We start from the raw sequence: 12,395 nt of genomic DNA, 5'->3' as shown, positions 1-12,395 counted from the left end.
ATGTACACTCTTAATATATGCTTAATGACATAAAAATGACTAAAATTACAAGTAAAAAATTAGCATACAAAAAAATAGTATATTTTCTAGATAAAGTAAAAAGTAGCTATACAAACGATGAAGAAATGCGCATACAATGGAAAATATTAAAGGTTTTTCAATACGAAAAAAGTGCTAAAATACAATTCAAGAAAGCATGCCCTTTTAAATTAATGAAAGAAGAATAAAAAAATACAAAATAAATATAGATAAATAAAAGTGGAAATGTCAAAAACCTGACAAGAAAATCTGAAATATACAGTGTATTGCGGCGAGTCAAGCCGCCATACGACCGACAGGCAGCAGCAACGGTCCACTTAGGCGGTTGACACGCCCACACAATACTTAGTTTAATTTGGCATCAACCCTTCACAAAATAATACATTACTTCCAGTATTCACACCAAGGAACGACCAACAATCAAATGTACTTTTAACTTCAGTTGCCACTCTATTTTTATACACTGTTTTTATACGTTATTATTTCAGGCATCGTAACGGGCAACTGTGCGGCGTATAAGGACCCCGTCGGTTAGCTTGCTGCTTGAACCGCCGGAGATGAAAGAGAAGACTACTGTTCGCCTCGGACCTCCCTCGGCATAAATGCGTTTGTTTCCCGGGCGGCACGTAGCCATCCTAACGCGTTAACGGGGCTCGAAACGGCAAAGGTCCACATTCGTCAGTCCCCGTCGGAACGGAGCGTAAACCTGCCCCACCGAACGGAGCTAGCCGAGGGGCTTTTGTGGTCTTCCCCAGCCTCCTTTTTTTGGGCGAGGAAGTAGCAGCCCCTGACGCTAAAGGCCCCAAGCTAGCAGAATTAGCCGGCTGCTATTTCGGCACACCGAGCGGACTCTCCGCGCTTTGGATTTGTTTGTTTTTTTAAATCGAGTTTTGAACATTTTTTGCCCTTTTTGTGGTTCTCTATGTGTACGTATCGTTGGAAGGAAACCCAGGGATGACTCCGCAGCCAAGTTGTCAACTCGAGCTCGCGGCGGACTAATTGATGGTCGCAAACATCCAAGAGACGAAGTCCACACCGCGTAGACCACCGACACATCCGCGGGACTAGAATCACCGACGGGGGTCTTCCTTGCTAACGGCGTTTCGACCCCCTTCCAAGCCCCCCCCCCGAGATGGACGACCACGATAATATGGACTACTTCCACCAGCAGGTGCTGCAGAAGGATGTGACCCGCCGTCTGCAGGTCGGTCAAGACCTCATCGACTACCTGAGCGACTCCTCTCGCTCGCCGGATGTGGAGCAGGACAAGCCCCGGCTGGACAAGACCGTGGACGAGCTCACCGGCTGGGTCAACTCCAGCAATTTCAAGGTGAGGCCGACGAGCTGTCAAAAAACAAAACAATAAAATCGAGCAAAATGTGTAGCGCGAGCCAAAACCGATAATAAATTGCAGAAATTGAAATTCACTGTGTATTTATGCAAGTGCAACGTTAATTGTTCTAATAAAAGTAAAATCATACATAAAATATTGGAAGTAAATATCAAGAAAAAAAACGTCTGGCCAACACAAAATGCAAATCGTGTAGAAAATCGTTAACAACCACAAGAAAGAAATACAGATTAGAAAAAAACACAATAAAATACACAAATATCAGGCAAAAAAATACTGAATGATAATTAGAAAAATAGTCTAGAGTATAAAATAAATAAATGGGACCAGGATAGAAGATTGATGCAACGTTAGACAAATACCAAAACATTGTAAGGTTTTGCAAATATATACACATATAGCAACATTAGTAATAAAAAAAAGACAAATGAAAAATTCAAAGCAAAACAAAAAATAAAGGATTAAGTTTTATCATAGTGGTATTGTGGTACTTGGTCTCGTTACCAGTGACAACAAAAGTGATGCTGTTGTACTGGTATTAATCTGAGAAAAGTGGAATCGGACAAATCTACAAATAAAGTAACAAAAGTGACAATACGATACGATTAGAAAATAGTCGTAACTTTGATTGTAACCGGAAACGGCCATTGTGCCAGTAAACCGTTTCATCTCTGCAGTCCATCACATCACATGCTCCACTCATCACTCAACGCTTTAGGGGTGGGGGGGGGGGGGGGGGGGGGGTGCTTCCCGTTTTGGACCAACATTGTTCTCCGGGGTTTCACTTTCCATCAGCAGCATGAATTAATACATGTATTATTTCATGTTTTGGGGTTAGGCTGATGGGACCCATTGTCAGGATGCAGTCATGCCCCCCCCCCTCGCTGTAAACGATGGGGGAGGGGTCATGGGAGGACTCCATGGCGGCGTGTCGCTCTTTTATGCCTCGTCTGCATCCACACTGTGTGTCATGAGTGGAAAAAACCCCACTGGAAAATGACTACTTTTGCCAAAATCAACTCTCTCATCCTGACTGCCAGTCAAAACATTCCCCAATGTTCTTTTCAATCAATTATTGACATCTACATTTATTTAATCATCCTTTTTTTTTATTTCTAGAAAGCATTCATGACAGACTCTATGTAGCATTTATTTTTTTACACTTTTAATTAACGTTCGTAATGGTCACGCAAGTTCACCAAACTCAACTTTTGCATTATGAGGAAACACAAAAAGAGGTTTGAGGAAATGAAAATCCTCGCGCTTCAAATCGAGAACTTGCGTTGAACTAAGCGCGATGGCTTCCAGTGGAAAAATCGTGTCGTACGGCCTTTTTGGTGAGAAGACGTAATCCGTCATTCCCGTCTCCAGCTGTTGGAACTCAGACCCGACGCCGTACAGTAACCCGACACTCGGGTAAAAACGCGCAGGGCAGGCGGTGAAAAGACGCCGAGTGTCAAGGACGAGGCCACTGTCACCTCTGGCTGTCAAGAGGGCACACGCCAGCAGATGTTTGGATTCGTGGCGCATCCCATCTGGGATGCGGGGTCACCTCCAATGTCCAGACTTAGCATGTCAAGTTGGCAAAAATGCAAAGGAAGAACTTCACACTAAAATTAATACTAAAGGAGAGTCCATTCAATTAGCAATTTTTAGCCGTAAAAAGGTTGTATTTTCGCTATAATTTACTATTTTAGCACCACTTATTTTTTTAGACACACCTATCTTAATAAACACTTGAAAGTATTTAAAAAGAATGATATAAATACTTACAGTACCTGGGACTGAATGTGTGCACTCTTAAAAACATAAAATGACATCCCTGGGATTGAATGAGTTAAATCTGTTACTAATTTACTGACCTTTCGAACTACAATTTTAGTGGGATCTCCAGTTGTTTTTCATTCAGCAACTCCAGAAATTAGCCTATGTCACATCATCTCTTTTATTTCTGGCTTGTCTGCTGTAAAAACGGTGCCACGATTTTGTAAAGGAACCAATTTAGCAATACATTTGATCATATTTCAATTCATTTGCTCTTAATTCGAAAATCAAAACGCACTCTTTCCTTCATAGCATTATAAAGGATTAAAAGAGAGCCATTCTCCTAGAAGTGTGAATTTCGCTCTTGTGACAGCGCCCATCGACATGACACAGTTGCTAATCCGGGTATCATGCTAATCAAGCTAATGATGCTAGTCAGATTACTGTATTACCGTTTTCGCCAGCAGCTGTTGTTGTTTTTCGTCACGACCGAATCGGATTACGCAAGCTTGCAAACATTTGGACGATTAAAACACAAAGTGGTCTCTCTGGACTTTCTGCGTGGACCCATGTCCCCCCCCCCCCCCCGGCTTAAATAGCGCGCACCAATTAGCAAACTAAGCCGCCGTACGTCCCCCTCACAATGAAGGCCATTGATTCCCCTGCAGAATATTCCAGCATTCCTCAAGTTTTTTTTTTCTCCCCCCCCCCAAAGCATTACAGATGCTATGTGTAATTATTTGGACTGCCGGCTTGGTCAACACGGGCCTTGGCGTAGGTCGGCCCACTTACCTGCTTCGACCGGGCTTTTGACTAAAATAGGCAAGGGGCTGTGCTCCCAGCCCGGGCTCTCTGGAGTTTTAATAGTCGAGTTGGCTCGCGTGATGCCAAGACAAGCATTCCATTCCGTGTGCGGATGGGATCCCCATCACAAAAAGTCCGCTGCTGGAAAAAGTCCACGCCAGATGGGAAAGCGGACCAACCTTGTCCGTCCCTTCGCATGTGGCCGACTTCGATTTGGATAAGTTCATTTATTCATATATTTAGAACATATTCTAAATTTAGAAATGGAAAAACTGGGTTTGTAGAGAAGTTTAACTAAAGCTTAAACAAGTACAACGTTCCTTTTGTTTATTACAATAAATCAGGACCATCCTATAATTAATCTGTCCCTAATAGTACTTTAAAAAAATGTATTTAAAAAAATAGCGACTTATTCTTTCAGTAAAACTATACGTGGAAACCAAGGTGAATCAAAACAGAGTTTAATTCATATTTATGTCATTTGTTTGAAATCAAATTAGAATTTTGAAATTTGAAACATCGAACTTTTTTATTCCTAGGTGGCGCTGTTGGGTATCGACATCTGTGCAGCATTTGTGGAGCGACTTGGAGAGCGCTTCCGAGGTTACCTGGGCACAGGTGAGCCAGTTTTTCTTCTCGAATTGTGCTTTTTTTTTTTGGGAGGGGGAGGGTTAATTCTAGTTGTATAGTCTATAGGTCACATCCATACTGAAAATATTTAGAATTGCTAATCTTTTGTCTTTTTAAAAAAAAAAATATATATTACAAAATATGTCATTCTAACAGGGGTGTGTAGACTTAATTTTATTTAGCCCTGTGGTGGTGTCCCCTCCACCTGCCACTTGTCACAAACATTTGCGCCCGGCCGCACGCGCGCACAAACCGGCCGCCTCACTTGTATTTCTCGAAAGCTCATCTCCAGCGCTTTGAGCCGTCTCCGCGCAACCGCTCACAAACACCCGGCGCGGCTCGCTGAGAGAGGGCTGACATCATCCCGCGCCACTAAGTGCATTGTATCGATCGAGAAAACGACAAGCGTTCGCCGGCCTCTCTTTCACTGACGTCCGCTGAAAAAGAAGCGATTAAACAAGCGCAACGAACGCCGCGGCCCGTGATGTAACACAACGAGCTCCCCCTCCTTTTATACCCCTCATTATTTCCCCTGTTGCCATGACAACCCTCTGTTATGCGAGCACATGGACAGCAAACCATGGATGACGTGGTCCCCTTTTCACAACGCCCACTGACTCATCACTGTCATTCGGAAGACGTCCACTTGAGGGCAGCCCTCATTGTTTTTGTCCTGCGTGTTTACGTAGTCCTGCCAGCGTTGGTGGACCGGCTGGGGGACGGCAAGGACCAGGTCCGGGAGAACAGCCAAGCGCTCATCCTTCGCTGCATGGAGCAGACGGCCTCGCCCATGGTAAGCAAGCGCAGACATGAAGAACAACTCTCAGACTGACAACACCATTTCTTACTTGACTCATTTGAACACGCCGTAAATCATCGACAACATCTTCCGACCGCTTCTTTTAGTCACTGCCTGAGCATACTGGGTTTGAAGTGACGCGATGGTGGATTAAAAGCTAATATAAGGACCTATTTCTATGGTCCGTATGATAGATGTTCTTTTTTTAAACGTATTTTATAGTCCTGTAAATTTCAGAATCTTGCTGCCATGTCATTGAATTAAAAAATTAAGGATAACTACTTGACAAATAGGAAGTCAAAGAGGTGAAATGCCAAGTCGTCCCTAACCAGTATCTTTTTTGGGAGGGAAAAAAAAAGTCTTGAGGCAGAGTGTTGTCATCCATGTCTGATTTATTAAACTTTGGAACTACATTTGTACTTCTAGGCATATTTTGTTAAGGAACTCCAGAAGGTAGATTGCATAACATAATTTGCTTTATTTCAGAAAATGGTGTCACTAATAGGAGTCTTTACTCAATTTCCCTGAAGTTGGCTCATTTTCCAGTTAATTTGCTCTTAATTTGGAAATTTTAAAAAAAATGTACAGTCCCGGTTACATACACATTCAAAAACACTAGGTGAGATTTGTTAACTCTTGCAAAACCCTGTTAAAACTCTCATGTACACACACCCATTTAAGAATCACTGCTCTCTAGAATATTATATTTGATAAAAATCCTTATGAAAGAAATTGAACAGTGTGCACCATGGTTGTAATCCCATTAATTGTACTGCTCCTTGTGGTGGGCCCGCCTTGCCAGCGGGAGGCACTGTAGAGCAGTCAAGCAGACGTTGACTCAGTGAAGTGCAATGATTTTTTATTCGTCATAAAGAATATATTTGTGTGTTGCTGCTGTTTTTCATTCTTCTAAAAAACATACGACTAGGTAAATTAAAACTTGAAAATTTTGCTTGTGTAAAATATATAATAAAGTGGACTCTAGCTTGCCCGCAAATAGAAATGTGCATATAAATCATTCCCATTATGATTGCATTGCCATGATAAGTTGGGGATCCGCTGTAGTGTCATTATCATAGAGTGCTCTAGCGCCCTCTTTTGGCTTCCCTGACAGCACCACGGCAGCGTTCATCTCCTGGCCATCTGCGTTGCCATCACACTCACTTACTGCCGATGGTCACCATCGCGCCTGCTCGCTTAATCTTCTCAGCTGCGCTTTTGCTCATTCCTCCGCTAATTTGCTCTGGTCTTGTCCGGCAGTACGTTTGGGAAAGACTTCTACCCGGATTCAAACACAAGAACTTCCGCAGCCGAGAAGGACTCTGCCTCTGCCTCAGTGCCACGCTCAGCTCGTGAGTAGGATTTTTTTTTTTCTTTGTAATCACTTCTTGGGTTGAGTAACCAGATATAAGTTGTAAAGTTCTATCAAGAAATTGTGTCATGTTTAGCGCCCTCATGTTGCATCACTCTCTGGGATTAATCCTCTTAATTTCTCCCAACTTGACAAGATCTCAGTCAGTTCCTCTCCAGGGGTGGCTGAAATATACAAGTTCTCTGTTTTTATATTCTTTATTCCCTGTCATACACAAAAGACTTGACTTCATTTTGATTTAAAAATCCACAAAAAAAGCACAAACGTTTCTATGCGCTTATGTTTGTGCATAGCGCCTCCAAAAATCTGCTCTCTATTAACAACCGCTGGAGTCCTCACATGATCTGGCCTAAATTGCCAAACACAACATCAGCAACAGCAGCCCCTCCTCCATTTGTAGACGATTTGACCACAACTGGCTAGTTCTAACTGAGAAATGTAAAAAAAGCGCTGAGGCAGCATATGCTCGCCATTTATCGCCTTTTTTTTCACCCCTCTTTTACACTCTCATTGCCGCATGATTTGCTGCCCTGTCGTATTCGAACCTCGCCTCTCCAGTCATTTAGCGCTAGCTTGGCTGAATGAAAAAACGAATCACGGAAGCTTCACAGAGATCTTTCTTTTGATTTGTCAGAAGTCTTCTTGGGGCTAAATGTCGACTTTCAACGATGCGAAACGCTTTGCAGATGTTTCTCGCTAACTCGCAGATAGAACATCGCGGCCTAGTAGAGTGGAGACGTTAACGCTAGCGCCTCTTCGCTAATGGTTTGCGCCGACGTGCTAACTGTCGAGCGAGCAGCTCATCTGTAAATCAGGTGATGGCTTTATATAACATGCGTTTGGCTTTTAAATCGTTCAAAAACAGTGTTATGACGACCATTAACGGACAGCCCGCCCAAGTATGGGTGGGTCCTATAAACGTTAACTGAAAAATTGTATATATTTAAAAAAAAAATCCACAAAATTTGAGGAAGATTGATCTGTATGACTTGGGTATATATAGTAAAATGAACTGGAGCTGCATCCCAAGCAAAAAAAAAAACAGCTTCTTTGAGCGCATTCAAAGTTAAGATGGCTCGCCGTTCACTAATCACTCACTGTGGGAAATCTGAAACACACTTAACTTGCGTGCTTCTTCTTTCTAACGTTGCCATTTTTCATCTTGCAGATTTGGCGCTCAGACGTTGAGCCTGAGCAAGATTGTTCCTCATCTTTGCACTCTGACAGCAGACCAGAACCCTCAGGTAAGAACGACATTAGCACAGTGCCATCATTAGCGTTAATAGCCGGGAGAGATGCACAACTGGTGTTGTGCGGTTTTCAAGTCATCTCCCCCCCAAAGCTGAACTCTGCCACTGTCATCTACCCGGTGATTAAACACCCACGCTTAGTCCCGACCAATCAGCATCCTGAAGGCCCAACCCTCGTTTGCTCCTTTTAAACAGCTTCTGACCATCCAATCGCCGCACTGCAATAAAATGACTAAAGCGTCCCTGCAGGGTTTATATTCTAATGTGTTTTCTTCACAAGTGCGGTTAATGGTGGAAGACTGAACCTGCTTAAAAAACCAAAACTGACTAATTAAGGTAATGCACTTACTGCCCCTAATTCCTATAATAGCAGGCGGGTGCTCTGCTGACAGCATTTGTGCTTCTCGCCATATGCACTTTAAAAAGTGTGCGCTGTTTTTGGATTGCTGGAAAGATCAAGTAGACTCAATCAACCAAGCCCAACCACAAATAGCGAAAATTCGCAATCAATTGACGCTTGTCAGAAAGTGATCATAATTGCTTATATTAATTGTTTAAACTATTGCCCATCCCAATACAACTTTTTCACTTCCCACTTGCTTTTTGAATTGCTGTGACATGCAGGTACGAGAGGCCGCCATCACAACAATAGTGGATATTTACCGGCACGTTGGCGAGAGGGTACGAGCCGACTTGGCAAAGAGAGGACTGCCTGCCGCGCGGTCAGTTGTTTGCACGCACTCACACGCGCGCACACGGACACACAAGTACACAAGCATGTACCGTCCGGTCAGTCCCAAGCCACGCCATGCACCACTCTGCCCTTCACAGAGACGCTTTTTATCCCGAGCACAATGCTGACTGGTCCTGGTCGGGTTGGAAAAGTGGGGGGAGGCTGGTTGACAGGAGCGCCAAAGTCATGTGTCCTTCAGTCACCCCATCCCCCTCTCATGGAGAAATTCAGCACTCGAAAATTTTTCAGATATGTATGCAGCTATGGTTGTTTTGAAAGTGCACGACAGTCTATATTGTGGCGTTAAAAGAAGACAAAAATAAGTCAAAAATACTTAACAAAAATACTACTTTAAAAGAAATCTGCATTGATGTAAAAATATTGAATGCAAAAGTAATATTACATAGAGAAACATTCAAAAAAGGCATAATAACACCAGTATATTAGGAATTTATACGGAGAATAGTGCAAAGAAAAATTATCTTGGGCGTCCTTGTGCCATGTTTTTTTTTTAATGCATCAGACGCTTCTGCTTTCTCATCGTCATTCAGCGATGCTAAATACGGTAGTGGCAACAATTACCATTCGAAGGCGCGTTACTAATCAGTGAAGCCAGTGAATCACCCATGTCGAAGGTTATCATAAAATGTGACATCACTATCCCCGGCTGCTAAAGGGCCACAGTGTCATGTGCCGCCTGCTATCGCAGAGTGTTGTGTCTGCAAATGCCCACACGTGTCACACGTGACGCGCATCAACTCTCCGGCGCCAACACGCAGCCGTCTGCAAGGAAGTGCACACATACACAAAACTCCATTGACTGGAGCGTGACGTTTTTATACCTTCGGTAGTCTGAGGCCTCTTGCTGTTATGCAACACTGAAGTTACATATCAACTTGTAACAGTTTTCATCAGATAAGCCATAAAATGCAGACAGTGATTCACAATTGAGAGAGTCGACAACAATAGATTGCATAAAGGTCAAAGCGTGAACGTATGTGAAGGCACTAAAGGGCTACGTAGATTTATTTAATGGAGGACATTTCTTTTCAACTTAAGAGCCGATGAATTGGAACATGAAACACCTATTGCTGAATTGTGTTACACAGATTCCTCTGCAACATAAATAAAGGTTGAGAACCACTTCTCTACAAAATTGTACTTATCAAAGCGTACCATAAAAACAATAGGAGTGTTGGTTAATCGACAACTAATCCATAATCAAATCAATCGATTAATATTTTTGATGGGGTAATGGTTTTAGATTCCTAAAATTCTCCAGAAGGAGATTCTGCCACTCAGATTTCTTAAGTCCTTTATGAAAGCAGACTGTTTATCGGTGTGGTATTTTACAAACAAATGCTTTTACTTTCCGTGTGTCTATCCATAAACCACAACTGTGGATTTTGAGTTGAGGAAAGGCAAATGGGGTGAGATGAGACAGCAGCCGCGGCTCAACTTTTTTGCTCTCCAGCCCCTCCCCCCTGACCACAATGCGTGTGTGTGTGTGTGTGTGTGGGGACAGAGGTTATGTAAAGGGTAACCAGATCTGCTGGCCGCTTATCACACAGTCAAACCTTGGCTGACTGTGGGTTTTTTTTCCCCTTCGCTTAGCGTGTGATTGACACTTCCAGTACGTATGTAGAACAGTAGGTGGTGCTTTGTTGCGTGCACGCTTTGCCCTCGCCTCCCCTCCCTTCCCCTCGCCTCCCCCCCTCCCCTCGGTGAGCCACTGCACCATGTTGGATACAAAGAGCTGAAAAACGGAGCGAGTCACCGGCTCGGCGCCCATTCGGGGGAATACGACTTGGAAACTAGGAACGGTTTCTCTCTTTTGGCTCTCGAATATGCAAACCAATGGAATAGGAGTCCGTTTCACGCAAGCGGTGAGCAGATCGCGCCTTAGCCCCAAGGCGTGCCGCGCTTCTATTTTTGTCATACATGTGCAAGCCGGTGAGGCGACGTCCATCTTGTGTTGTTGTTTTGGTGTCGACACACCCACCCGGAGAGAGGCTCACGTGCCGCCGCCAAACGTCAAAACAAAGCCGTTCCTGAAGGTTTGCTTCCTCTCCTTTCTGCAGGTTGCAGACCATCTTCGCTCGCTTTGATGAGGCTCTGAATTCGGGCAACATGGCTCTCAGCCCCGGTCACGGTCAGTGTCTCCTTTTATTCGCTTTGCTGGACGATGGCCGCCGTCTCGTTGAGTCGAGAAGAATTTTACTCCCGTCAGCTGTGAGCGCTCGTGTGAGCGGCTTGACCGTGCGATCTTGTGATTGTGTCACTCGGTTGCCATGTAATCAGACCTAACAGGATTAATGGTTTAGTATATGTGTGTACAGTGGACAGTATGTGACCTTTTCTTTGTCCAAGTAAAAATAGAATTGATGTTGTCGTGCTGTACAGGACAAAAACTATACGATATGACAACATTAAGAGTAGAGCTGTTTTACTGTGAGGTTTCGTTCATATAATTGTCACGCATACACACACTTTGTGGGGTTATCACGCTATAACAAAAAAAAATCAAAGTTAAGTAATGAGTTTGAAAAAAATTATCTGACAAGTTTTTTTTGCTGTAATATTTTGGTTACAAAATGACATCTAATTTTTTATCATTTCATTTTAGAATGTTAATGTATCATTTACCTTTAAATGGTCACTTTTTTGATTCATTTATTTGTATTTTTCTTTTTTTTTATCTATATTCATCGAATGGGTCTTTTATTTATATTATTTTATTCTTTTTCCTTTTTGTTTATTCAAGAATGCTAAAATGTTTTTTAAACATTTTATTCTATCTAAAATTTGCAATTTTGCATACATTTATATTGATACATTTTTTTGTTTTTATTCGATTTATTTATTATTTTTGGTTAACATTTATGTTCGTTTTTATATTTTTTTTGGTATATCTTTAACATTGAAATTTTGTGCAAATGTTTGGTAAAACCAAATGTTGGACATTTTTACTCTTTCTAATATTTCATCTTGAAGTAGTTTTATCATTTGTTCATTTTGTCTTTATCAACATAACAAAATCAACTTTTTTATTAATCATTTTATATTCAACGTTCCAAACTTTTTGTTGTGTTTTGACTAAGACATCTTTTCAACTGCTATGCTGTTTAGATTTTTTTTTCACACTACACTACTCAGGATTTACAGTAACTCTTTATTTGACAATCCTGCCAACACGAAAACAAAAATTGAACAAGCGTAATTCGGTCGATTTCTAAGCCGAATAAAACTCGCCTATAATACATTCATGTTAGTCGTACTATTAGCCGCACACGCTAGTTTATCTTTAGGCTGGCGTGTCACTGTATATCACAAGCAATAGCATGTTTACGCGATACTCGAAGATGCCGTCTTCGGTGGCAAAAGCGCTTGGTTGGTGGTCACGTCGGTGAGGGTTGGAGGGGGGAAATCATTAGGAATGAGGATTAAGCAAAAGAAGAGGTTGACCGAGATCTCAAGTCAGTCAGCCAGCCAGTCGGGTCTCTGCCTCTCCCGCCTGTCGCCTCTTGGCCTGAGTTCACCATGACGGATACGCAAGTCAGGCTCGTGAGCACTAAAGCGTACGCTCCAGCCATTGGTTTTAGGAGGGACGGCGGGCGCGAGTGTTCGTATGGCCGACAGCCCACACAAAAAAA

General features: G+C 42.7%; 1 protein-coding gene across 1 annotated transcript in view; it reads left to right on the top strand.

The window, feature by feature from the left end:
• The first annotated feature begins 594 nt into the window (after positions 1-594).
• clasp2 (cytoplasmic linker associated protein 2) overlaps positions 595-12,395 on the top strand; it is a 35,185-nt gene continuing 23,384 nt past the window's right edge. The window contains exons 1-7 of the mRNA XM_088404510.1: positions 595-1,369; positions 4,498-4,576; positions 5,278-5,381; positions 6,648-6,739; positions 7,928-8,003; positions 8,634-8,731; positions 10,824-10,894. Coding sequence (XP_088260636.1) covers positions 1,172-1,369; positions 4,498-4,576; positions 5,278-5,381; positions 6,648-6,739; positions 7,928-8,003; positions 8,634-8,731; positions 10,824-10,894 — 718 coding nt within the window. The 5' untranslated portion in view covers positions 595-1,171. The remainder of the gene's footprint in view (positions 1,370-4,497; positions 4,577-5,277; positions 5,382-6,647; positions 6,740-7,927; positions 8,004-8,633; positions 8,732-10,823; positions 10,895-12,395) is intronic.

This window comes from Hippichthys cyanospilos, chromosome 21, assembly GCF_059441005.1.
Source record: "Hippichthys cyanospilos isolate Australia breed blue-spotted pipefish chromosome 21, RoL_Hcya_1.0, whole genome shotgun sequence".
Lineage (NCBI taxonomy): Eukaryota > Metazoa > Chordata > Actinopteri > Syngnathiformes > Syngnathidae > Hippichthys > Hippichthys cyanospilos.
The sequence above is the reverse complement of the archived record's forward strand: the minus strand, read 5'-3'. Positions and strand labels throughout refer to the sequence as shown.